Consider the following 27,935-nt stretch of genomic DNA (forward strand, 5'->3'; position numbering starts at 1 on the left):
AAAACAAAAGCCATATCTCGTTACAGTATGAAGAAAGATGCTGAAGTACTTTTATTCGAGGGCGCAGGTGCCGAGTGCGCTGTCTGAGCGCACCACCTGCATGTAGCCTGCAGGTCAGTCGTGAATACCTGTGGAAGCAGATGCGTTATTCTGGTGTCAGCACAAACACCCTTTCAGTACACTGCATTCATTATGGACAGATGGAAGACATTTTTAATGGAAAACTCGTATCTCAAGTATCAGATACTGAAGAAATATTGTCTACAGCAAAGGAGTGAAACTAATATTATATATTTGGAAAGCCATATTCATGGAGATTTCACCATTTGTATGAAGAATTGAAATGTCAACATTTGCTATTCAAGGAGTATGTTTGAATGTTACCTACAACGTTTGATTATATTGTGGATGCTCTAAAACCTGTTCTCCCATTCAATTCAGCTAATTTCCTGCGACCTATTTCAGTAGAAGAACGATTGAGGGTGACTTTAAGGTAAGAACACAAACAAATAATAAATCAATCCTTTTACTTCTTTATTCACATAACTGTATGTACTTAATCTTTTACATTTATCGAACATTAGTGATATCTGAATGATCAACTTGTGGCACCTGTAGCTTTGACAACTCCTTTAATAAAAACTCCTGCATTTGTGTTCTAAAATGTAATTTATTTAATAATGGCAACTGTTTTATAAATTGCAACATTGTCTTGAACCACATTGTTATCTTTTTGGTCCTGATGCATTATTTTAATTTTCTCTGTCTCTAATTGGAGAAATGCATATGGCCCATCTTCTCTTTGCTTACGTTTATTTCTCGTTGCAACCGGTACATTTATCGAGCCTGAACGGATGCTATCATTGCGGGTAGTTTCTGTTGCTTGGGAAATCAGCAGGATAGCTTGCTCTGGCTATTCAACTACAGGAACCTGAAGTTCAGGTCATCGTTGACATCAACACTACTGTCATTGAGAGTCTCAGTACTGATACTGACAGTAGCACTTTCAAAGGCATTTTCTGTGTCCCTCACATCCATTTCGTCTTCCAGAGTAGCAGCACATCTAGATTCCAAAACATCTGAAGATGGGCTCTCTGCTGAGTGTTCTGGCTAAATGTTGCCTTCTGTTTTTTGTTGTGCTAAAATATCTTTTAAAAGTAGTATTGACTCAAAATATGGCCAAGTGCCTCTATATACCGGTTCACTGTCGACGTCAGCTTCAGAATGAGGCTTACGTATTTTTTTCAATTCTTTTCAAACGTGGCCCTTATATTTTTCCATTTTTTCTTTGCCACATCATCTAAAGTAAAAATTTAAAAAGAAAAAGACTTCAAAGCGTAACGGTAGTAAAAGGTTGTTACCCTGTCTCTTTAACAGTTCCCGTTTCAGTGGGGAACGCTAACAATTGTTGACTTGATTGTTTAGAATTAATGGCGAATGGTATATTCATGCTCAGTGAAAATGGAACTTTCCGTACACTATATGAGCTGAGCGAACATGAGACAAATTTAGTATCAAACTCTCCATACTACTGATTCATCCTTGTACATAGAAACATAGGAAATTAATGCACCTGTTTAATGACATAATAACTGATGAGATGCTGCAGACGTTTACTCCACAAGCAGATTTCACCTACATGATTTATAATTGCTTTCCCACTGAATTGCTCTATATCACAACACCTGACAGCATGCTTACAATCTATTTCAAAAGATGTTAAAGGCACATAATGGCAGGATATCACTTTGAAATCTATAGTGACTATAATCTCAAGCTTGTTAATGTGTAAATAAAGACTAGCTCACCATTCTGTTGTCATCAATTGTGTAAGGGACAGGCTATACAAATAACTTTGTTATTTGTTAACGTTAGATATATCACATTGCATATGTAAAAAGGAAACAAATAATATTGTCCAATTTACAACCCACCCCATTTTTAAACAAATTTATAAATATAAGAGATTAAAACAGATTTCTCATCATTCCACGAGCACACTCTTCTGTCAAATCGCTTTTTCATTCAGAATTTCTAAAATGGCTATTTCCACAATCGTTGCAGAGGTTTGTAAAGCTATCTAGACAACACTCTTCATGAATCACATGCCTCAGCCAACAGATGATGACTTTTAAAAAATAGCACAATGTTTTCAGGGCAGATGGTAATTCCCTATGTGTCTTGGAAGTATAGGTGCAAAACACTTTGTATTAAAAAAAACAGTAAATCTGGTTCCATGTACTAGTGCTACAAATCCTTCTTTTCATTGGATTATTAGCCATCGCCAACGCAAATTCTATCTATGTTTGTCATGGTGAATGTACCGGGTGTTTAAAAAATGACTGGTATATTTGAAACGGCAATAAAAACTAAACGAGCAGCGATAGAAATACACCGTTTGTTGCAATATGCATGGGACAACAGTACATTTTTGGCAGACAAACTTTCGAAATTACAGTAGTTACAATTTTCAACAACAGACGGCGCTGCGGTCTGGGAAACTCTATAGTACGATATTTTCCACATATCCACCATGCGTAGCAATAATATGGTGTAGTCTCTGAATGAAATTACCCGAAACCTTTGACAACAAGTCTGGCGGAATGGTTTCACATGCAGATGAGATGTACTGCTTCAGCTGTTCAATTGTTTCTGGATTCTGGCGGTACACCTGGTCTTTCAAGTGTCCCCACAGAAAGAAGTCACAGGGGTTCATGTCTGGCGAATAGGGAGGCCAATCCACGCCGCCTCCTGTATGTTTCGGATAGCCCAAAGCAATCACACGATCATCGAAATATTCATTCAGGAAATTAAAGACGTCGGCCGTGCGATGTGGCCGGGCACCATCTTGCATAAACCATGAGGTGTTCACAGTGTCGTCTAAGGCAGTTTGTACCGCCACAAATTCACGAAGAATGTCCAGATAGCGTGATGCAGTAATCGTTTCGGATCTGAAACATGGGCCAATAATTCCTTTGGAAGAAATGGCGGCCCAGACCAGTACTTTTTGAGGATGCAGGGACGATGGGACTGCAACATGGGTCTTTTCGGTTCCCCATATGCGCCAGTTCTGTTTATTGACGAAGCCGTCCAGGTAAAAATAAGCTTCGTCAGTAAACCAAATGCTGCCCACATCCATATCGCCGTCATCAATCCTGTGCACCATATCGTTAGCGAATGTCTCTCGTGGAGCAATGGTAGCGGCGCTGAGGGGTTGCCGCATTTGAATTTTGTATGGATAGAGGTGTAAACTCTGGCGCATGAGACGATATGTGGATGTTGGCGTCATTTGGACCGCAGCTGCAACATGGCGAACGGAAACCCAAGGCCGCTGTTGGATCACCTGCTGCACTAGCTGCGCGTTGCCCTCTGTGGTTGCCGTATGCGGTCGCCCTACCTTTCCAGCACATTCATCTGTCACGTTCCCAGTCCGTTGAAATTTTTCAAACAGATCCTTTATTGTATCGCTTTTCGGTCCTTTGGTTACATTAAACCTCCGTTGAAAACTTCGTCTTGTTGCAACAACACTGTGTTCTAGGCGGTGGAATTCCAACACCAGAAAAATCCTCTGCTCTAAGGAATAAACCATGTTGTCTACAGCACACTTGCACGTTGTGAACAGCACATGCTTACAGCAGAAAGACGACGTACAGAATGGCGCACCCACAGACTGCGTTGTCTTCTATATCTTTCACATCACTTGCAGCGCCATCTGTTGTTGAAAATTGTAACTACTGTAATTTCGAAAGTTTGTCCGCCTGAAAATGTACTGTTGTCCCAAGCATATTGCAACAAATGGTGTATTTCTATCGCTGCTCGTTTAGTTTTTTATTGCCGTTTCAAATATACCGCTCATTTTTGAAACACCCTGTAGGTTCCTGTGGCAAAGACAGTGACCAGATGTGTATGATGAATGCCCCTTCCGACATGCAATAGGAAAGGGAAGACTAAAACTACCTGAAGAAGAATTTTTGCCAGGATCCAGTGTCAATTGTCCATATGTTATTCTACGTGATGCAACATTTCCACTAAGGGAATATTTAATAAGACCTTTTCCAGAAAGCACAACGACTGCAGGTGATAGTAAAGACATATAAAACTGTCGGTTATCTCAGGCAAGAATGGTGGTAGAATGTTCATTTGGTTCTATAACATTCTAAATTTAGAAATTTGCGTAAACCTATCGAAACTAGGGAGGAAAATGCAGTACATATCGTTAAATGTATAAGTTTATTACACAACATCATCCGTGATCTTGGATCAATTAATGAGCCTGAGGTGGCATTTTTCTAAAATGTATACCAAAATATACCAAATACAGCACAAGACAATTTACAAAAGAGATAGTTCATGGTGTGGGTTCCTGTAGTCATGTCCTAGTTGATGAACCATGGGCAACGTATGAGTGGCCAAGTAAGTGGTCCCGACAGTTGGGATAATAGTTACTTTGGAAGAAGGCTGGGCAACTCTGACATATTCTGAGTCGTAGTCACCTTTGTGCTCATACGGCAAAGACTACCAAATCCACCGGTCACTCCCTCAACCGTTAGGGGTAAAATCCAATGGACTCGGGGCAAGTAAGGCTAGCAACCTGCTTCCCTGGTACTTTAAATATGATGCTGGGAACAATCAGAGCAAAATGCCTCGGACCTTTGGAAGTGACGGAGTCCCACCTCTAACTAACTAACTGACTTGCGTCACTTAATTAAAAATAAACTTGATCATTATTTAATCTGCAGTGAAATTGGGATTGTGAGGCCGAAAGTGCAGGTGGTCAGGTCCATATGTAGGAGGATAAGAGTGGAGAAACTTCAGGATAAGGAAATCAGGCACAAGTACATAACAGTGATCACAGAAAGGTACCAGTCAGTTGAATGTAGTCAATTACAGTCATTGGAAAAGCAATGGACAAGGTACAGGGACACAGTACTAGAAGTGGCTAAAGAATGTCTTGGAACAGTAGTGTGTAAAAGTAGGATGAAGCAAACAGCTTGGTGGAATGACACAGTCAAGGCAGCCTGTAAAAGGAAAAAGAAGGTGTATCAAAAATGGCTACATACTAGAACTCAGGTAGACAGAAAGTTATGTTGAAGAAAGAAACAAAGCCAAACAGATAATTACAGCATCCAAGAAGAAATCTTGGGAAGACTTTGGAAACAGGTTGGAGACTATGGGTCAAGCTGCTGGAAAACCATTCTGGAGTGTAATTAGCAGTCTTCGAAAGGGAGGTAAGAAGGAAATGACAAGTATTTTGGACAGGTCAGGAAAACTGCTGGTGAATCCTGTGGATGCCTTGGGCAGATGGAGAGAATATTTTGAAGAGTTGCTCAATGTAGGTGAAAATACGATCAGTAATGTTTCAGATTTCGAGGTAGAATGGGATAGGGATGATGATGGAAATAGGATCACATTTGAGGAAGTGGAGAAAATGGTCAAGAGATTGCAGTGCAATAAAGCAGCGGGGGTGGATGAAATTAAGTCTGAACTCATCAAATACAATGGAATGTCAGGTCTTAAATGGCTACACAGGATAATTGAAATGGCCTGGGAGTCGGGACAGGTTCCACCAGACTGGGGACAAAAGCAGTAATCACACCAATCTTTAAACATGGGAACAGAATAATTGTAACAACTACAGAGGTATCTCTTTAATCAGCGTTGTGGGTAAAATCTTCTCAGGTATTGTTGAAAGAAAAGTGCGAGTATTAGTTGAGGACAAATTGGATGAAAATCAGTGTGGGTTTAGGCCTCTTAGAGGTTGTCAGGACCAGATCTTTAGCTTACGGCAAATAATGGAGAAGTGTTATGAGTGGAACAGGGAATTGTATCTATGCTTTATAGATCTAGAAAAGGCATATGACCGGGTTCCTAAGAGGAAGTTATTGTCTGTTCTACGAGATTATGGAATAGGAGGCAAACTTTTGCAAGCAATTAAAGGTCTTTACATGGATAGGCAGGCAGCAGTTAGAGTTGACGTTAAATTGAGTTCATGGTTCAGAGTAGTTTCAGGGGTAAGACAAGGCTGCAACCTGTCTCCACTGTTGTTCATATTATTTATGGATCATATGTTGTAAACAATAGACTGGCTGGGTGAGATTAAGATATGTGATCTCAAAATAAGCAGTCTTGCATATGCGGATGACTTAGTTGTGATGGCAGATTTGATTGAAAGTTTGCAAAGTAATATTTCAGAGCTAGATCAGAAATGTAAGGACTATGGTATGAAGATTAGCATCTCCAAAACGAAAGTAATGTCAGTGAGAAAGAAATATAAACGGATTGAGTGCCAAATAGGAGGAACAAAGTTAAAACAGGTGGACAGTTTCAAGTACTTAGGATGCATATTCTCTCAGGATGGTAACATAGTGAAAGAACTGGAAGCGAGGTGTAGCAAAGCTAATGCAGTGAGCACTCAGCTACGATCTACTCTCTTCTGCAAGAAGGAAGACTAAGACTAAGTTATCTGTGCACCGTTCAATCTTTCGGCCAACTTAGTTGTATGGGAGCAAAAGCTGGGTGGATGCAGGCTACCTTATCAACAAGGTTGAGGTTACGGATATGAAAGTAGCTAGGATGATTGCAGGTACTAGTAGATGGGAACAATGGCAGGAGGGTGTGCACAATGAGGAAATCAAAGAAAAACTGGGAATGAACTCTATAGATGTAGCAGTGAGGGCGAACAGGCTTAGATGGTGGGATCATTTTATACGCATGGGAGAAGCAAGGTTACCCAAGAGACTCATGGGTTCAGCAGTAGAGGGTAGGAGGAGTCGGGGCAGACCAAGGAGAAGGTACCTGGATTCGGTTAAGAATGATTTTGAAGTAATAGGTTTAACATCAGAAGAGGCACCAATGTTAGCACTGAATAGGGGATCATGGAGGAATTTTATAAGTGGGTTATGTTCCAGACTGAAGGCTGAAAGGCATAATCAGTCTTAAATGATGATGATGATGATGATGATGATGATGACAATAGAATGCATCATCATGAGCACCTGTGCAAGTGAGGGACAATTTTAGAATACACTAAGCTGATTCAGAAGGATGTAGGTTGCAGTAGTTACTAGGAAATGAAGAAGCTTTCACAGGATAGAGTAGCATAGTGAGGCACATCGAACCAGTCTCTGGACTGAAAATCACAACAACAACAAAATTTCAAAGAGAGTGATATAGGTTTCCCAAAGTCTTTCCTTAACCTATCTTCTAAGATATGTCGTAGGGTCATTATTGTCTTGCGTGTTACTGGATTTCTCCGAAATCCAACTTATCTTCCCAAAGATCGACTTCCACCAGTTTTTCCATTCTTCTGTAAGGAATTCGTGTTCGTAATTTACAACTGTGACTTATTAAACTGACAGTTCAGCAGTGTTAACACCTGTCAGCATCTGCTTTGTTTGGATCTGTAATTATTACATTCTTCTTGATATCTGAGGATATTTCGCCTTTCTCATACAACTTACACACCAGATGGAAGGGTTTTTTCATGGCTAGCTCTCCTAAGTCTACTAGTAGTTCTGGCACAACATCGTCTATTCCTGGTGCCTTGTTTCGCCGTAGGTCTTCTAGTGCTCCATTAAATTCTTCTCACAGTATCATATCTCCTATCTCATCTTCATTTATGTTCTCTTCGATTTCTATAAACTGCCTTCATCTCTCTTGTATAGACACTGTTTATACTCCTTCCACCTTCCGGATTTTCATTTTTTGCTTAGGACTAATTTTCTATCTGAGCTCCTAATGTTCAGCTGGATCTGTTTTCTATCTTGATTTTTAGGCGTTTGTATTCCCTTTCAACTGCTTCATTTGCTGCATTTTTATATTTACCCTTTTCATCATTTTAATTCGATATCTCCTGCTATCTCCAAGGATTTCTGATAGGCCTTGTCTTTTTATCTATTTGATCTTCGTTTGCCTTTATTAATTCATCTCTCAAAGCTGCCCATTCGTCTTCTGTCACATTCCTTTCCCCTGTTGTAGTCACTCTGTCCCTGCTGTTCGCTCAACTTCTGGTTCTTTCAATATGTCCAGGCCCCATTTAATTAATTTGTTACCTTTTTCCAATATCTTTAGTTTTAATCTACAGTTCCTAACCAATAAATTGTGGTCAGAGTCCACTTCTGCCCCTGGAAATGTCTTATGATTTAAAATATTTACGTTTTACCATTATATAATCAATCTGAAATCTACCAGTATCTCCAGGCCTCTTCCACATGTACAACCTTATTTCATGATTTCTAAACCAAGTGTTAGCGATGATTAAATTATACTCTGTGCAAAATTCTAGCATGTGGCTTCCTTTTTCATTCCTTGCCCCCAGTGCATATTCAACTACAATTTTTCTTTCTCTTCCTTTCCCTACTGTCGAATTCCAGTCACCCATCACAATTAAATTTGCGTGTCCCATAACTATCTGAATATTTTTTTATCTCATTATACATTTCTTCAGTCACTTCATCATCTGCGGCGCTAGTTGGCACATAAACTTGTACTACTGTGGTGGTTGTTGGCTTTGTGTCTATCCTGATTACGATAATATGTTCATTATGCTGTTCATAGTAGCTTACGCACATTCTTATTTTCGTACTCATTATTCAACCCACTCCTACATTACCCCTGTTTGAGTTTCGATTTATGAGCCTCTATTCTCCTAACCAGACGTCCTGCCACCAAACTTCACTAATGTTCACTATATCTAACTTCAACCTATCCATTTCCCATTTAAAATTTTCTGACCTACCTGCGCACCCCAACTCATAGAACACCAGTTTTGTTTCTCTTGAACATCCTCCTGAGTAATCCCCACCTAGATATCCGAATGGGGAATTATTTTATCTCTGCAATATTTTACCCAAGTGAATGCCATCATCATTTAACCATACGGAAGAGCTGCATGCTCTCGGGAAAAATTACTTCTGTAGTTTCTCCTTGTTTTTGGCTGTTTGCAATACCAGCACATTAAGGCTGTTTTGGTTCTTGTTACAATACCAGATCAGTCAATCATCCAGATGGTTGTCACTGCAACTACTGAAAAGTTTTGTGCCCCTTTTCTGGAACCACATGTTTGTCTGGCCTGTCAACAGATACCCCTCCATTGTGATTGCACCTACAGTACGGCTATCTGTATCACTGTAGCATGCAAGCCACCCTACCAATGGCAGGGTCCATGGGTCATGGAGGGTACCTTAAAACCCTTGAATTTGTACAGTGAACCCATTCAGTACATTCGTTAGCTTGTGGATGCAAAGGAATAGTACAAAGTTTTCATATAGGAATAGGTGACACAACTTCTTCAGAAAGTCTGACATAAAATTTATATCCAGATCTGCAATTATAGAATCGGGGACACCAAACTCTAGTATCTAGTCGTAACCAATGTATTTACTGCTGTACTTGATCAATGTCCAGAATTACCACCATTGCTTTGCACCAGAAAAAAGGATCTATTACTCTTAGAGTATACTTGTTACCAGCTGCTGTCCTATTGAAATGTCCAAGAATATCTAAAGAAAGCATTTCAGAAGGTGTTGTCACTTCTGCTAATCTCTGAAATGGTGCACATCAGTGATTTAAATCTGCTCTTTGCGCACATGACACACAATCTGTCATGTACAAGTCACATCTTGTTTTCCGGTTATCCACAACAGCTTTCCTGCAAAGCATCTATCTGTCGTTTCTGTCCTTCATGATCTGCCATCAAGTGATTATGAGCCTGTTGCAACACTTCATTTCAAAATAATGCAGGAACCACCACACATGGTGCACACTTTGTATTTCTGCACAGCAAATCATCATTTATCAAAAACTGTTGCTGTGGACGGGAAGCCTGACGACTGGTGGCTGTTGCTTCTGCTTTCCGCCTTTCTGACAAATTTTTGTCTAGTCCTTACAGAGCTCAGTTGTCCTACTTAATGAGTCTGCGTTAGTGTGCATATTCCCAGTTTTATTGCCTATCTCATAAGTGAACTTGCCTTATTTCAATGTCCATCGTGTTAATCTATTGGAAGGTTCTTCAATCCCAAAGCCACATAATGGAAACATGATGAGTCACTACCTTAAATGTTCTTCCCTTAACCAATAACAGGTAAAGTAGATAAAACCATAAATAACAGCTGACATATCTTTTTCTGTTGTTGAATAATTGCTTTCTTCTTTATTCAATGGTCTCGATCCATAAACCACTTCACATTCATTATTATCCCCGATTTGGCTCGAGACACACCCATCTGCCATATTGCTTGCGTAGCAGGATAAGATGTACACCTCTCCAATGCGACTTGACACTCCACTGATCACTCGAATTTTACTCGTTTTCTTAACCCTCTAGCGGACTCACCTTTGTATAAAGTGAGCCAACTACAAATAACATTGTCTTGTAACGTTCCATCGTTGCTTTACAACTGTGGGTCCATACCTATTCCTTCATTATTGCTTCAGCTAATCCAGTGCTAAGTTACGCTGTCATACGTCGAACGGAGCAGCAGTAATATAAAATAAACTGGATGCTGGTTGAGGAAAAATGTACGATCCATGCAAAAGAACGACCAAGATTCTGAGCTAGCGACACAGCCTCACAATGAGGCAGGTGTCTATGATATAATTAGCAATCTAATAAATGGTTGGTTGGAATCTGATGCAACAGTGCTCTTCAATGCTTAGAGTGTGTCATTACTTCTACACGGCATCAGAATGATAAAATCAAAGGTTATTTCATTATTTTTTAATTAAACAGAGATTTAGCTCATATAATGTGATTTTATTTTATCTTTGTTTAATTAAACTAAGGTTAATCTGTGATTTTGCTCACTCATGTTTACCTTGGTAACATGAAGACAACTATTCTTTAAATGTGTACAAAGTGCGCTGTGCGCCCACTCGTTTTACAAAAATCGGCACAGACACTTGTGGTTTGATTCAAGTACTCGACAATTCCTGCAAAATTTCTTAGAAATTACCAATAATAATTACAGAAGCTAAAACTGATTGTAACTGTTTTGTAGTTTGTGGTGGCACAAAATCACGAACAGCTGATATTAAATGTGGCTCAGTCTCTACTCCTTCCTGGCTATTTACATGCCCTAGATGGTTTACTTTTGTTTGAGTGAAACGGCCCTTATTGGCACTGAGTGTTAAGCAAGCTGGCCGTAGTCATTTAAAGATTTCTTGCAACCGTTTCACATGTTCTTACACTTTGTTTGAAAATGCGATTATGTCATCATCTTACAACAACCATTTTTAGGTTTCAAACAGTGAAGCACTCCATCAAAGAGTCTCTGAGACCTAGCCACTGCCATTTTAGTCCAAACAGCATTCAGCTATACTGTTAATGTCTCTATAGTGTGGCAAAAACTGTATTTGGCCGGTTTTCTGGAACTGCTTCAGGCTGATGGTAGCCACTCTTCAAATCCATAGTCGAAAAGTATTTACACTGACGTTGATTGTCGAGTGTCTCCACGAAGCTCGGGATGAGATACGCTTCAGTGACACTTCTTGCATTTAAGAAGTGAAAATTGCAACAGAAACTTTTTTTGCACCATCTGATGATTTTTTGAGCACAATAATAACTTTTGCACTCTAGGGACTATCACTATCCTTAACGATGTATATATGCAGACTGAAGTGACAAATGAACATTTGTACCAAGATTGGGATTCAGATCCAGATCTCCCACTCACAAGAAACATGTGCTAACTATTACCACCCCGGAACGTGTGGCACAATGGCTTTGCAAAATTGGATGGAATTACTGTAGCACAAGTCCCTCTTTGGCCCAAATTTCCATTCCATCTCAGCCCACTGGGTATTCCCTCTAAACTCAAACAGCATCGCAAAGGCCATCCAACAGTATTGGAATAGCACCTCAGCATCAAATGAAACAGGGGATCCTGCCTGAAGCACAGCCACGTGCTGAAATGCTATTCATATTTCGGGGGGAACACCAAATGGGCTGAGCTGTGAATAGGAATCTGGATGCTAGGGTAATCAGTACAGTTGTGCAAAGCCACTGTGCCATGGAGGTACAGTGGTTAGCACATCTGCCTCGGTCCAGGTTCAAATCCCATCCATCATACGAATTTTCATTTGTCACTTTAATCTGTATATAAACATCGTAGATGTTTGAGACTTGGAAAGGTGCCCGAGGCAGGATTCGAACCTAAGACAGGAGCGGTCGCGCGGTTCCAGACTGTAGTGCCTAGAACCGCTCGGCCACCCCGGCCGGCTGGTATCCAATGCTGTGTGACTGGAGTCACTGGTAACAGACCTGCTGGCTTAATGAAATCTATGAATCTAAACAATAAAGCTTCCGTGTCTTTCCAATATTTTCCTTGCAACTGTTTGATTTTATCATTTACAGCAGAAATGGTAATGATATGGTTGACATTCAAATAGGCAACCACTAGGCCATTTGTAAGACTCACCTTGTCTATACTAAAATTGTCTAAAGTCACAGGAACCACAAATCCTCCAGCTATATCCATAATGTCTACTGTGCTCCTATGCACCATACAATGCAACTTATTTAAGTCTTTGTGCATGCCAGTGGTTCTACGATGCAAAACAAGGATCTCAATAAGTCTGAACCAACACTAAACCAGATCAATTTTCCTATACCTGATGATACATCCCACAGTGTACATGTACATAGTTAGCCTGTACTACACTGATTACACGTGTGCCTTATGATATTGTTTCATTAGCAGCTTTCTCCCTGACAGAAACAGAGTTCCATCACTTTGATCATATGCCACAAAATATCAATTATTGCATGGTGTTTTTTTTTCTTCTTTTTCAGAAAACAAGTACTGAGAATTGCACGTGTGCCAGTACCTCCATATACTCTGTAAACTTTTCGATCCCAATGCTAAAAGTGAGCAGTGTTGTCCCCAGTGATTCTACCTTATTGTTACCAACTCCACACATATAAGCTGTATCATGGAGACTGAAATCTCTTCATACCAAATGCCGGCCAGCCATCCCTGTCAACAATTCCAAAAGTGGTTCAAATGGCTCTGAGCACTATGGGACTTAACATCTTAGGTCATCAGTCCCATAGAACTTAGAACTACTTAAACCTAACTAACCTAAGGACATCATACACATCCATGCCCGAGGCAGGATTTGAACCTGCGACTGTAGCAGTCCTGCAGTTCCGCACTGCAGCGCCTAGAACTGCACGGTCACCGCGCAACAATTCCAGTCATGCCAGCCAGACAAAGGCAGACATGACTGCCAGATATATTGGTCAGCCATGCCAGTCTGCCAGACAGGCATGTCAACCATATAAGCCAGCCACAACAGCCACATTTGTACTCAGAACCACTGAAAATCTTGGGGAGAGGAAAATCAGTAAGTTGAAGTATTCTGCGCATTTTCATTTATTATTGTCTTTTGGATTTATGTTCTCAGGCAACTCATCATTTTTTAGAAATCTGTTTAAAGGTGTTGACCATTCTGACTGCTGCTTCACAGAATATTAATGCTCTTAAGAAGTTTGTGGTAAATAATCCACTGTAGTCCAAAAGGAACAATATCTACGTAACTGCAATAACAGAAAAACATGAGTTCATTAATCCACATTAAGGTTGTCTTGAAAACATGTGTGCATAGTGCTACATTCAAAAGTTTTGAGAAGTTACATAGTAATATAAAATATCTGACAGACACCAAAGTAGAATTTACAGACAAGGTGCAAAGTTTCTCCTTGAGAACCCTTTCTGTTTCGTGAAAGTGTTTCTAGATTAGATTAGATTAGATTAGATTAATACTAGTTCCATGGATCATGAATACGATATTTCGTAATGATGTGGAACGAGTCAAATTTTCCAATACAAGACATAATTAAGTTAATTTAACAACATACTTAAGTTAATATAACAACTTTTTCATTTTTTGTGTTATTTTATTTTTATTTTTTTCATTAATATTTTTTTTGTTTTTTTTTTTAATTTATATCTAAAAATTCCTCTATGGAGTAGAAGGAGTTGTCATTCAGAAATTCTTTTAATTTCTTCTTAAATACTTGTTGGTTATCTGTCAGACTTTTGATACTATTTGGTAAGTGACCAAAGACTTTAGTGCTAGTATAATTCACCCCTTTCTGTGCCAAAGTTAGATTTCATCTTGAATAGTGAAGATCATCCTTTCTCCTAGTATTGTAGTTATGCACACTGCTATTACTTTTGCATTGGGTTTGGTTGTTAATAACAAATTTCATAAGAGAGTATATATACTGAGAAGCTACTGTGAATATCCCTAGATCCTTAAATAAATGTCTGCAGGATGATCTTGGGTGGACTCCAGCTATTATTCTGATTACATGCTTTTGTGCAATAAATACTTTATTCCTCAGTGATGAATTACCCCAAAATATGATGCCATATGAAAGCAACGAGTGAAAATAGGCATAGTAAGCTAATTTACTAAGATGTTTATCACCAAAATTTGCAATTACCCTTATTGCATAAGCAGCTGAACTCAAACGTTTCAGCAGGTCATCAATGTGTTTCTTCCGAATTAATCTCTCATCAATGGACGCACCTAAAAATTTGGAATATTCTACCTTAGCTATATGCTTCTGATTAAGGTCTATATTTATTAATGGCGTCATACCATTCACTGTACGGAACTGTATGTACTGTGTCTTATCAAAATTCAGTGAGAGTCCGTTTACAAGGAACCACTTAGTAATTTTCTGAAAGACAGTATTGACAATTTCATCAGTTAAGTCTTGTTTGTCAGGTGTGATTACTATACTTGTATCATCAGCAAAGAGAACTAACTTTGCCTCTTCATGAATATAGAATGGCAAGTCATTAATATATATTAAGAACAACAAAGGACCCAAGACTGACCCTTGTGGAACCCCATTCTTGATAGTTCCCCAGTTTGAGGAATGTGCTGATCTTTGCATATTATGAGAACTACTTATTTCAACTTTCTGCACTCTTCCAGTTAGGTCTGTTTCTGTTAAGAGGAGTACTAACTTACATCTGTATAATGAAAAAATACGCATGTAAATGGTCAACATGTAGGCATATTTACAAATTAATTTGTTACGTAATGTAAAGGACTCGTTCCATGTAACTACGGTTTGTCGTACGAAAGCTCCATGGACTTTGAACTAACTTACGTATCGATCCATCTACCTGATCGGCCACCGCAGCTATATACCCTTTGCTTTGTAACATACTCTCTGATGGCGGTTGAAATTTAAAATTGTTGCGTCGTTAGATGGTTGTTTGTGGATTAGCAAGCGGTATGGCTGCGTCACTTGTTGCTCAATATGATGATTTAATAAGGTGCACTAATGTGATAACAGGAGGAGGCTGTGAGCCAGGTAGTTTTCATGCAGTGTACGCTTGAGGATACGTGAATGATGTCTTTTCTTCGAGAGTTGAAGGAAGTGTCATTTTGTTTCAGAGTTCATCAAATTTGTGTTAAACCAAGAAGAATGTCGGAAACGATGGCTGGCATCGGAACAAGAATGCAAACGTCTTCGCTTAGAATTGGAAAAGCTGAACGCAGTGAAGGAGAACCTAGAGATGAATTTAAGCATGGCACGCCGAATTGTTGACATGGAAAAGAAAAAGCGACGCCAAGCGGAAGAAGAACGGGACTCATTGGTAAGGTGCTACATTGTTGCTATATTGTCCCTCTACTGCACCAGTGTGTGGTAGACTGGTAGTGAATACCCTCCCCCCACCCTCCTTCGTCATTTCGGAGCTGAGTGTGTAGTTGTGCACCCTCCATCCCCCCCTGTCACCGTCCTCGTCCATCTGCGAGTTTGTCAGTTTTTGTGAGGCTATGATAAAGCCTTTGGAATATGAATGTTCACCAACTATCAGAACCTAATTTTATTATCTGTTTACTTTTATAATATACACCAATATAATGTTCATTTAGAGCTAACATATTTTAAGAGTAAGGAGATAATTGTACTTGCACTTTGTGTGTCGAGTTATACAGTTCTGCGAAGAAAGCTGTATTCTATTAATAGTGGTTGTATCATTAGACTGCCATGACCTGGAAGCAGAACTGTGTTCCTGTCACAAGTGTTTTCACCAGCACTATCTGAAACATAATGTTCCTCTTTCTCTGTAGTCAAAGATAACGTTCATGCTAATATTCTTAGCTGCTGTCATCTACTGTGGTGATATGGAAAGATTGAAATAGATTTTCACTGACCACTGGTCTTCTAAGAAACAGTTACAATTCAGAGTAATGATTTCTTATTTCTGTCAAATATCCTGCAGTGGCAACAGGTATGTTCCTCTCTCTGTTTGTTGATTTTGTTTGTTACTGATATAAATCGTATAGGCCTACTTGCAATCAGTCATTTCCAACACCTTCAAGTCTGCCCCCGGTAGCTGAGTGGTCAGCACGACAGACTGTCAATCCCAAGGGCCCAGGTTCGATTCCCGGCTGGGTCGGAGGTTTTCTCCGCTCAGGGACTGGGTGTTGTGTTGTCCTAATCATCATCATTTCATCCCCATCAACGCGCAAGTCGCCGAAGTGGTGTCAAATCGAAAGACTTGCTCCAGGCGAGCTGTCTACCCGATGGGAGATTATTATTATTACTATAAAAAAAAGTACTCTACTGTTTCACACGTTTGTTTAAATTACTATGCATAGGCCTATGTAGATATTTGCGATTTTGTACAGCTCAAGAATTGTGAAAATATTGAACTTCCCAGTACCATCAATCTGCTTTGACTTAAATCATTCAAATGGTGAACATAATGATTTGCCTAAGGACAATGTGTGTTAAACAAGATCAATTACAAGCATCAGTTATTTTCGTGACACCACACAATGCATGATAAGCCTTTACCTTACATCCTGATGTGGCCTCAGGGTAATCTACAGAACATTTTGTGACCACAGCATACACTCCAAAATAATATAGAAGCTCAGTAAATATTGTTATTGTTCTGCATCTCTGTTTTGGGAATGTTGTCACAAACAACGAAACAAGACAATCAAATCTCCACTTGATTTTATACTAAAATGTTTACATAGCTGACGACAACAATCTTCGATGCAAAGAACAACACCCAACTCACTTTACTCATTGGCAAATAATTTACATATACCATCTACATCCAACACTGCTGTGAATTGGCAATCATAAACCATGTGTATACCTTGGAAAAACTATTCCTGAAATATATGTGGTTAACCTTTAATTTAGAACTGTAAACAAATAAGAGACTGATGCTTATGCAGTATTGCATTGTTTTCTTTTCGGTGTGAAGAATTAAGAGGCAAGTTGGGTGCCCAAATGTGGTGATATATCCTTATTCTGTTGTTGCAAGTTAAAAATAAAAATCAGTGAAGTATAAGATGCAAGCAGTAATAATAAACATATAATAATTTTTTGCGCATATAGCAGTATATATAGACAGAAAAATACTGCAAAGAATAGTTTCATTAACAAATTCAAATATAAAGAAAGAAATTGTATTTTAAATACTCTTCCACCTTGGATATACCATTGTTTTCCTTTACATCCTGATCAAAAAATGTAGTACACTTAGAGGTAAGGAATAAGATCTTTTCATAGCATTTGTTGTTGAATTCATACAACTGTGCCCTGTGACTTGGTAATAACTGAACATCCACCTAGCATATGATGTTGGAGGAAGAGACCCAAACACGATCTTTGACACTAAGTCACAAAAAGAATTGAGATCAACTGTGTGTTTCCTGCTGACTCACCTCATCTTCCAATTCATGTGAAAGCTGGAAATGTCATATGTGCCGGTCTTCAATGTATTTGAAAGCCACATACTGCTCAACCTGCAGCTGTTCAGATGAAGCATTTTCATAAGCTCCCATAGCAACAGTTGTTCCATTTACATCTGTGCAAAGTCTTCATTAGAATAGAGTTTCGTAGCAGTAATTTGGAACTGCTTTCTGTACTGTACTTGTGTTGCTTACTGTACTGTGCCTCTGTTGCAAGAAATCTTCGTAAGATTGAATGCCTTTGAAGAGACAAATAACCTATTAGTAGTCAGAAGTTTGTGGAATACCAATGTTTACAGATCTTCAGGTGTGAAGATGTAATTGGATGATGATAATAACTCTTCTGACAAGGCATTTTACAGTTCACCAATATCATTACAGGGACTTTCCCCATGGCTGGAAGCAAAAATGGTCATCCTGCTTCAATCCCAAAATTTTCTTGATTGTAAATTGGGTCTGTGAGGATGTGTGTGTCACAGCACCATCACTGAAGTATAATTTTAAAAAATAAAATAAACTGCCTGTCTGCAAGCTTCAGTTTGACATTGTTGACAAAATGTCTTAGAAGCACATTCACAGCTGTAGTATTGTGCTGCATTTGATCAGGTATATAGCCAGGGGCGCCGACTTATAAAACATATTGGGGGAGGGGGGGGTCTTGCCCCAGGAAATTGGAAATTTTAGATGGAAAATAGTGAGTTATAACTGTTTTGAAGCATTTTAGATTCATATTACCAACATTACAGCCCCGAAAACTGGACTCTAGATAACTCGACAAGCTTGACACATTTTTTTGTCTTTGAAAAAAGTAAAAAAAAACATACACTCACAGTATTTTTGTAAAAAGCTAATTTAATTTGCAGTAGTAATCAGTCTTACAGACTATTACAGAGCAGTGAATACATCACACTGAAAAGACTAAAATTATATTTATTTAAATCCTGAACTATCATTAAAAGAATAAAACATAAAATATTGCTGTCACACAGTATCAGCACTTTGATTAATAACTGAAATAGCTAATTTAAGCTTACTTTTGAATAAGGCTCACGGTTCATTAAATAAAAACAATATCTCAAAATTAATGCTTTAATACAGTTAATTAAGTTAATACAGTATGCCTAATACTTCCAGTCAAAAAGTACGTAAATTGCGGGTTTTAATTGGTTCTTACACCCTAAAAATATATCAGTATTAGAAAATAACTAATGCAGTAATACAGTACTAAACTAGTACTAATATTTCGAAACTGAAAATTTAATGTTATGTCATCGTCATCATTTAAGACTGATTATGCCTTTCAGCGTTCAGTCTGGAGCATAGCCCCCTTATAAAATTCCTCCATGATCCCCTATTCACTGCTAACATTGGTGCCTCTTCTGATGTTGAACCTATTACTTCAAAATCATTCTTAACCGAATCCAGGTACCTTCTCCTTGGTCTGCCCCAACTCCTCCTACCCTCTACTGCTGAATCCACGAGTCTCTTGGGTAACCTTGCTTCTCCCATGCGTGTAACATGACCCCACCATCTAAGCCTGTTCGCCCTGACTGCTACATCTATAGAGTTCATTCCCAGTTTTTCTTTGGTTTCCTCATTGTGGACACCCTCCTGCCATTGTTCCCATCTACTAGTACCTGCAATCATCCTAGCTACTTTCATATCCGTAACCTCAACCTTGTTGATAAGGTAGCCTGAATCCACCCAGCTTTCGCTCCCATACAACAAAGTTGGTCGAAAGATTGAACGGTGCACAGATAACTTAGTCTTGGTACTGACTTCCTTCTTGCAGAAGAGAGTAGATCGTAGCTGAGCGCTCACTGCATTAGCTTTGCTACACCTCGCTTCCAGTTCTTTCACTATGTTGCCATCCTGTGAGAACATGCATCCTAAGTACTTGAAACCGTCCACCTGTTTTAACTTTGTTCCTCCTATTTGGCACTCAATCCGTTTATATTTCTTTCCCACTGACATTACTTTCGTTTTGGAGATGCTAATCTTCATACCATAGTCCTTGCATTTCTGATCTAGCTCTGAAATATTACTTTGCAAACTTTCAATCAAATCTGCCATCACAACCAAGTCATCCGCATATGTAAGACTGTTTATTTTGAGTTCACATATCTTAATCTCACCCAGCCAGTCTATTGTTTTCAACATATGATCCATAAATAATATGAACAACAGTGGAGACAGGTTGCAGCCTTGTCTTACCCCTGAAACTACTCTGAACCATGAACTCAATTTACCGTCAACTCTAACTGCTGCCTGACTATTCATGTAAAGACCTTTAATTGCTTGCAAAAGTTTACCTCCTATTCCATGATCTCGTAGAACAGACAATAACTTCCTCTTAGGAACCCGGTCATATGCCTTTTCTAGATCTATAAAGCATAGATACAATTCCCTGTTCCACTCATAACACTTCTCCATTATTTGCCGTAAGCTAAAGATCTGGTCCTGACAACCTCTAAGAGGCCTAAACCCACACTGATTTTAATCCAATTGGTCCTCAACTAATACTCGCACTTTCCTTTCAACAATACCTGAGAAGATTTTACCCACAACGCTGATTAAAGAGATACCTCTGTAGTTCTTACAATCTTTTCTGTTTCCATGTTTAAAGATTGGTGTGATTACTGCTTTTGTCCCCAGTCTGGTGGAACCTGTCCCGACTCCCAGGCCATTTCAATTATCCTGTGTAGCCATTTAAGACCTGACATTCCATTGTATTTGATGAGTTCAGACTTAATTTCATCCACCCCCGCTGCTTTATTGCACTGCAATCTCTTGACCATTTTCTCCACTTCCTCAAATGTGATCCTATTTCCATCATCATCCCTATCCCATTCTACCTCGAAATCTGAAACATTACTGATCGTATATTCACCTACATTGAGCAACTCTTCAAAATATTCCCTCCATCTGCCCAAGGCATCCACAGGATTCACCAGCAGTTTTCCTGACCTGTCCAAAATACTTGTCATTTCCTTCTTACCTCCCTTTCGAAGACTGCTAATTACACTCCAGAATGGTTTTCCAGCAGCTTGACCCATAGTCTCCAACCTGTTTCCAAAGTCTTCCCAAGATTTCTTCTTGGATGCTGTAATTATCTGTTTGGCTTTGTTTCTTTCTTCAACATAACTTTCTGTCTACCTGAGTTCTAGTATGTAGCCATTTTTGATACACCTTCTTTTTCCTTTTACAGGCTGCCTTGACTGTGTCATTCCACCAAGCTGTTTGCTTCATCCTACTTTTACACACTACTGTTCCAAGACATTCTTTAGCCACTTCTAGTACTGTGTCCCTGTACCTTGTCCATTGCTTTTCCAATGACTGTAATTGACTACATTCAACTGACTGGTACCTTTCTGTGATCACTGTTATGTACTTGTGCCTGATTTCCTTATCCTGAAGTTTCTCCACTCTTATCCTCCTACATATGGACCTGACCACCTGCACTTTCGGCCTCAAAATCCCAATTTCACTGCAGATTAAATAATGATCAGTGTCATCAAAGAATCCCCTGAATACACGTGTGTCCCTCACAGCCTTCCTGAATTACTGATTTGTTGTTATATAATCAATGACAGATCTGGTTCCCCTGCCTTCCCAAGTATACCGGTGAATGTTCTTATGTTTAAAAAAGGAGTTTGTGATTACTAAGCCCATACTGGCACAGAAATCCAATAGTTGTTTCCCATTCCTGTTGGCCTCCAGATCTCCAAATTTATCCGTAACCTTTTCATACCCTTCTGTTCGATTTCCAATCCTGGCATTAAAATCACCCATGAGCAGAACACTGTCCCTGTCCTTTACTCTAACAACTACATCACGGAGTGCCTCATAAAAACTATCCATCTTATCTTGATCTGTCCCTTCACAATGCGAATATACTGACACAATCCTAATTTTCTTGCTAGACACTGTCAAATCTATCCACATCAGTCGTTCGTTTACATACCTTATTGCAACTACGCTGGGTTCCATTTCTTTCCTGATGTAAAGTCCTACACCCCATTGTGCTATTCCTGCTTTGACTCCTAACAGGTAGACCTTGTATTCTCCCACTTCCTCTTCTTTCTCACCACTTACCTGAATGTCACTAACAGCTAAAATGTCCAGCCCCATCTTATTTGCAGCCTCTGGTAGCTCTATCTTCTTCCCAGAGCAGCCCCCGTTGATATTAATAGCTCCCCATCTCATTGCCGTTTGTTTGCCAGGTCGTATCTTAGGAGTCCCTGGTTTGTCAGTTAGAGGTGGGACTCAGTCACCTCCAAAGGTCCGAGGCATTTTGCTCTGATTGTTGCCAGCATCATATTTAAAGTACCAGGGAAGCAGGTTGCTAGCCTTACTTGCCCCGAGTCCATTGGGTTTTACCCCTAACGGTTGAGGGAGTAACCGGTGGATTTGGTAGTCTTTGCCGTATGAGCACAAAGGTGACCACAACTCAGAATATGTCAGAGATGCCCAGCCTTCTTCCAAAGTAACTATTACCCCGACTGTCGGGACCACTTACTTGGCCACATGTGTGTATTTTAATTCTTTAATTTATAAAGATTTTCAAGATTGCTCTAAATGCCATTATTAGGGCTAGAGTGTCTTTAGAAAGGTGCAAATGACCGTCTGACTGGATTACTGAATATGGAGTCGTTGATGACTGGTCAGATTTCCAATTTGTCCATAACATCTCGGTGAGCATGAAGAACAGCCAAGTTGTTGTCGCTTCTGTCCCATCTAAGGGTACTAAATGACTGTTCCGTTGTTGCTGTCACAATTGGAACTACTTGGAGAAGCTTAATGCACTTCACTACCTCACGTAACATTTCTCCAACTGCAGGCTCTTGTGTAATGTACTTTCTTACATCATGCATGTTTTTATGACCAGTTGTTTTTTATTAGCGATATCGACTAACATATTCAAGTGTAAGCGCAGTCTCTCAATGTCTAGGTCATTTTTGAGAAACGTAGTTGATTTTTCCAAATTTGTTTCACCTCTCTTCACTGAAAGAAAGCACCCATGTTCAATTACAATGACATTTGTGAGTCCAGTTGAAGCACACCGCTCAGTAATGCAAGATTGCACTGTTTCACAAACTTCAATGTAAATAGCTTGGTAGTACTCCTTTGGGGTTTTGAAAGTGTGCCGTGAGCTGGCTTTGTTGTTTTTGTACTTCGTTCGTCTACTTGAATTCCGATGAAGCAAAGGATCATCAACTTGTGAAGGGTTTTCTTTTAGACACAATTCCCAAGAGTGTTCTGAACTATGACACCGTCCATTCAATATACAAATCGAGCCCTCATAGGTTTTTTCCAAATCAGCATCACTTAGATAAGGGCACTGAGTTTTTTCATTGACATCCTCTAGTGGGTTCATTGCCTGGCGATAAAGACATAAAAAGAAGTCAGTCTTGAATTGTAACATTGAGTCAAGGTAGCCTGCACATTTATAACCTGCCTCGTCCTCTGCAGAAAATGTTTAAAAAAAACTCTAGAAGTTCTTCAAAGTTTTTGAATATTCTCAAGATACTAGAAGCTCTCGTAGTCCATGAAGTCGGGCAAAGGGGTTGTAGACCACCTTGGTCGTTGGCGCTCTCACAGCATATGCTTCTGAAAAGTCCTATCTTTTTGTTGGATTCCCTTACGGTGTTTATTAAGTCCTTGGCTTAAGCCATAATATGCCTCATGGACGTAAGATGGCGGAGAATGTTTAAACTGCCAAGCCCAAACTGTGAGCAGTGCATTGCACATAACATGCTCTTGGTTGTATATCCAAAACTAACTTTTTTAGTCCTTTGAACTTACCTCTCATATTTGAGGCATCATCATAGCACTGTCCTCTTCAGCTATCCAGTGACAAATCAAGACGAGCATAAATATCTTTTAAAATATTAAACAGATTTAGTGTTGGGATCTCGTATAAGCCAGTAGAGTCTTCATTGATGATTAAGGAATCAACAACAGTATGAATACGAAATGACACTTGTTGATGAGTCAAACAATCACTTGTTAGCCAACCATAATAGAAAAATGTTCCATCTTCTTGACTGAAGCAAATACCTTTCTCAACACAGACTTTCCTAGTAGATCAATGCTCTTGGTATGAATATCATGGGACATCCACTTATACCCCGAACGCCCTAACCAGTCTTTAAACTCAGGTATGTCATTCTTTCGGAGTTCCAATAATTGGAAAAAAAAAAAAAAAAAAAATTGAGTTTACATCTTCGTGCCCTCTAATTGCTAGTCTTTGTCGGCATACAAATTGCACGGTAGTAAAAATTGTCTCAAGAGCTAAGCGGCCTTTCTTCATGTCACTATGTAACTGTTCATTCAATTGGGTTAGTGATAGAATTTAGTTTCAGAACCCCTTCTTTATGCGTAAATGTATTTTCAAGAAGATAGCATTTTTCCAAAGCCTTTTTTCCAGTTATAAAACAATATGAAAGTAAATACATCTTCTTTTACTGAAGAAAATTGTAATAGACTCTCAGCATGTGCCTCATTGCAGGTTTTGCAAAAAGCTTTTTCGGTTGATGCTTCATTCTAGTCATGTATATTTGATCAACAAAAACTTCTGAAACAATCTTCCCTTACCGTATTGTCCAGATTTCGGCTCTGAATGGTTCTCGCCTAAAGATGACAAAGCAATTGATGACACAATAATTGTTGGAGGTTGACTTGCAGTATCAACAACTTCCACTCACACCTTTTAGGTAACAAATTAATCCATTGCAAACTTAATTCACAATACACTAAAGAGACTAAAGTAAGCGAATAAAATATAGTTGTATAAAATAGTCCAATAGACACTAAAGTAGGAACACTAAACACATCTACAGCAAGCACTGAACGGAACTATCCGCACTGAATGACTGCATCAGCAGGGTGGGCTTTATATAGCTGCGGCGCTGTAATGTCTTGAAGTGTCTAGGCGACGCGAGGTGGAGGGTTCCAGGTGCTTCTGCTGTAGTCCTTTTGATGTCACCGCGGCCACAGCGCTGGCCTGCCAGCGCCAGACTTTCCCTGTAGGTTCGAGCACTAGGACAAATTCTAAGTGTGCCCATAGCCCCGTAACACTATCATAATTCACACCAAGGTTAGTTAGGACAGTGCTATTTGAGAGTTCTATTGTCACCTGCTTACTACTGTAATAATTATTTGTGGTAACTCATTACTGAATGTATTTTAAAAGGTACTACCCTCAAACAAGGAAAATAAAAAATTCTAACATAATTTTGTGATTTTACAAAGCATCTACATACATACTCCGCAATCCACAATACGGTGCATGGAGGAGGGTACCTTGTACAACAACTAGCATCTTCTCTCCCTGTTCCACTCCCAAACAGAACAAGGGAAAAATGACTGCCTATATGCCTCTGTATGAGCCCTAATCTCTCTTATCTTATCTTTGTGGTCTTTCCGCCAAATATAAGTTGGCGGCAGTAAAATTGTACTGCAGTCAGCCTCAAATGCTGGTTCTCTAAATTTCCTCAGTAGCGATTCGCGGAAAGAACGCCTCCTTTCCTCCAGAGAGTCCCATCCGAGTTCCTGAAGCATTTCCGTAACACTCGCATGATGATCAAACCTACCAGTAACAAATGTAACAGCCCGCCTCTGAATTACTTCTATGTCCTCCCTCAATCCGACCTGATAGGGATCACAAACGCTCGATCAGTACTCAAGAATAGGTCGTATTAGTGTTTTATAAGCGTTCTCCTTTACAGATGAACCACATCTTCCCAAAATTCTACCAATGAACCGAAGACAACTATCTGCCTTCCCCACAACTGCCATTACATGCTTGTCCCACTTCATATCGCTCTGAAATGTTACACCCAAATATTTAATCGACGTTACTGTGTCAAGCACTACACTACAAATGGAGTATTCAAACATTACGGGATTCTTTTTCCTATTCATCTGCATTAATTTGCATTTATCTTTAGAGTTAGCTGCCATTCTTTACACCAGTCACAAATCCTGTCCAAGTCATCTTGTATCCTCCTACAGTCACTCAGCGACAACACCTTCCTGTACACCACAGCATCATCAGCAAACAGCCGCACATTGCTATCCACCCTATCCAAAAGATCGTTTATGTAGATAGAAAACAGCGGACCTACCACACTTCTCTGGGGCACTCCAGGTGATACCCTCACCTCTGATGAACAATCACCATCGAGGTCAACGTACTGGGTTCTATTACTTAAGAAGCCTTTGAGCCCCTCACATATTTGGGAACCAATCCCATATGCTCATACCTTAGTTAGGAGACTGCAGTTAGGCAACAAGATAAACGCTTTCCGGAAGTCACAGAATATGGCATCCGTCTGATACCGTTCATCCATGGTTTGCAAGATATCATGTGAAAAAAGGGCGAGTTGCGTTTCGCAGAGGCGAGGCTTTCTAAAGCCGTGTTGATGCGTGGACAGCAACTTCTCTGTCTCGAGCAAATTAATTATATTCGAACTGAGAATATGTTCGAGAATCCTGCAACAAACTGATGTTCAGGATATTGGTCTATAATTTTGAGGATCCGTCCTTCTACCCTTCTTATATACAAGTGTCATCTGCGCATTTTTCCAGTCACTCTGGACTTTACGTTGGGCAAGAGATTCACCATAAATGCAAGCTAAGTAAGGAGCCAGTGCAGTAGAGTACTCTCTGTAAAACCGAATTGAAATCCCATCAGGACCTGGCGATTTATTTATTTTTCAACCCATTCAGCTGCTTCACAACCCCAGGGATGTCTATCACTTTGTCCTCCATACGGGAATCTGTTGTTGTTGTTGTTGTCTTCAGTCCTGAGACTGGTTTACTGCAGCTCTCTATGCTACTCTCTCCTGTGCAAGCTTCTTCATCTCCCAGTACCTACTGCAACCTACATCCTTCAGTATGTTTAGTGTATTCATCTCTTGGTTTCCCTCCACGATTTTTACCCTCCACGCTGCCCTCCAATACTAAATTGGTGATCCCTTGATGCCTCAGAACATGTCCTACCAACAGATCACTTCTTCTAGTCAAGTTGTGCCACAAACTTCTCTTCTCCCAAATTCTGTTCAATACCTCCTCATTAGTTGTATGATACACCCATCTAATCTTCAGCGTTCTTCTGTAGCTCCACATTTCGAAAGCTTCTATTCTCTTCTTGTCCAAACTAGTTATCATCCATGTTTCACTTCCATACATGGCTACACACCAAACGAATACTTTCAGAAACAACTTCCTGACACTTACATCTATGCTCGATGTTAACAAATTTCTCTTCTTCAGAAATGCCCTCTTTGCCATTGCCAGTCTACATTTTATATCCTCTCTACTTCGTCCATCATCAGTTATTTTGCTCCCCAAATAGCAAAACTCCTTTACTACTTTAAGTGTCTCATTTCCTAATCTAATTCCCTCAGCATCACCCGACTTAGACTACATTCCATTATCCTCGTTTTGCTTTTGTTGATGTTCATCTTATATCCTCCTTTCAAAAGACAATCCATTCCGTTCAACTCCTCTTCTAAGTCCTTTGCTGTCTCCGACAGAATTACAATGTTATCAGCGAACCTCAAAGTTTTTATTTCTTCTCCATGGATTTTAATACCTAATCTGAGTTTTTCTTTTGTTTCCTTCATTGCTTGCTCAATATACAGGTTGAATAACATCGGGGAGTTTCTACAACCCTGTCTCACTCCCTTCCCAACCACTGCTTCCCTTTCATGTCCCTCGACTTTTATAACTACCGTCTGGTTTCTGTACAAATTGTAAATAGCCTTTCGCTCCCTGTATTTTACCCCTGCCACCTTCAGAATTTGAAAGAGAGTATTCCAATCAACATTGTCAAAACCTTACTCTAAGTCTAAAAATGTTAGAACGTAGGTTTGCCTTTCCTTAATGTAGTTTCTAAAATAAGTCATATGGTCAGTATTACCTCGTGTGTTCCAACGGAATCCAAACTGATATTTCCCGAGGTTGACTTCTACCAGTTTTTCCATTCGTCTGTGAAGAATTCGAGTTAGTATTTTGCATCTTTGACTTATTAAACTGATTGTTTGGTAATTTTCACATCTATCAGCACCTGCTTCGTTTGGGATTGGAATTATTATATTCTTCTTGAAGTCTGAGGGTATTTCGCCTGTCCCATACATCTTGCTCACCAGATTGTAGAGTTTTGTCAGGACTGGCTCTCCCAAGGC

The 27,935-nt window shown here is 39.6% G+C and overlaps 1 protein-coding gene across 1 annotated transcript in view; it reads left to right on the forward strand.

Annotated features, from left to right (window-relative positions):
- Window positions 1-15,176: 15,176 nt before the first annotated feature.
- LOC126175032 (rac GTPase-activating protein 1) overlaps window positions 15,177-27,935 on the forward strand; it is a 157,140-nt gene continuing 144,381 nt past the window's right edge. Inside the window, exons 1-2 of the mRNA XM_049921534.1 lie at window positions 15,177-15,334; window positions 15,418-15,620. Coding sequence (XP_049777491.1) covers window positions 15,229-15,334; window positions 15,418-15,620 — 309 coding nt within the window. The 5' untranslated portion in view covers window positions 15,177-15,228. The remainder of the gene's footprint in view (window positions 15,335-15,417; window positions 15,621-27,935) is intronic.

The sequence above is a fragment of the Schistocerca cancellata genome, chromosome 3 (assembly GCF_023864275.1).
Source record: "Schistocerca cancellata isolate TAMUIC-IGC-003103 chromosome 3, iqSchCanc2.1, whole genome shotgun sequence".
In the NCBI taxonomy this organism is placed as follows: domain Eukaryota; kingdom Metazoa; phylum Arthropoda; class Insecta; order Orthoptera; family Acrididae; genus Schistocerca; species Schistocerca cancellata.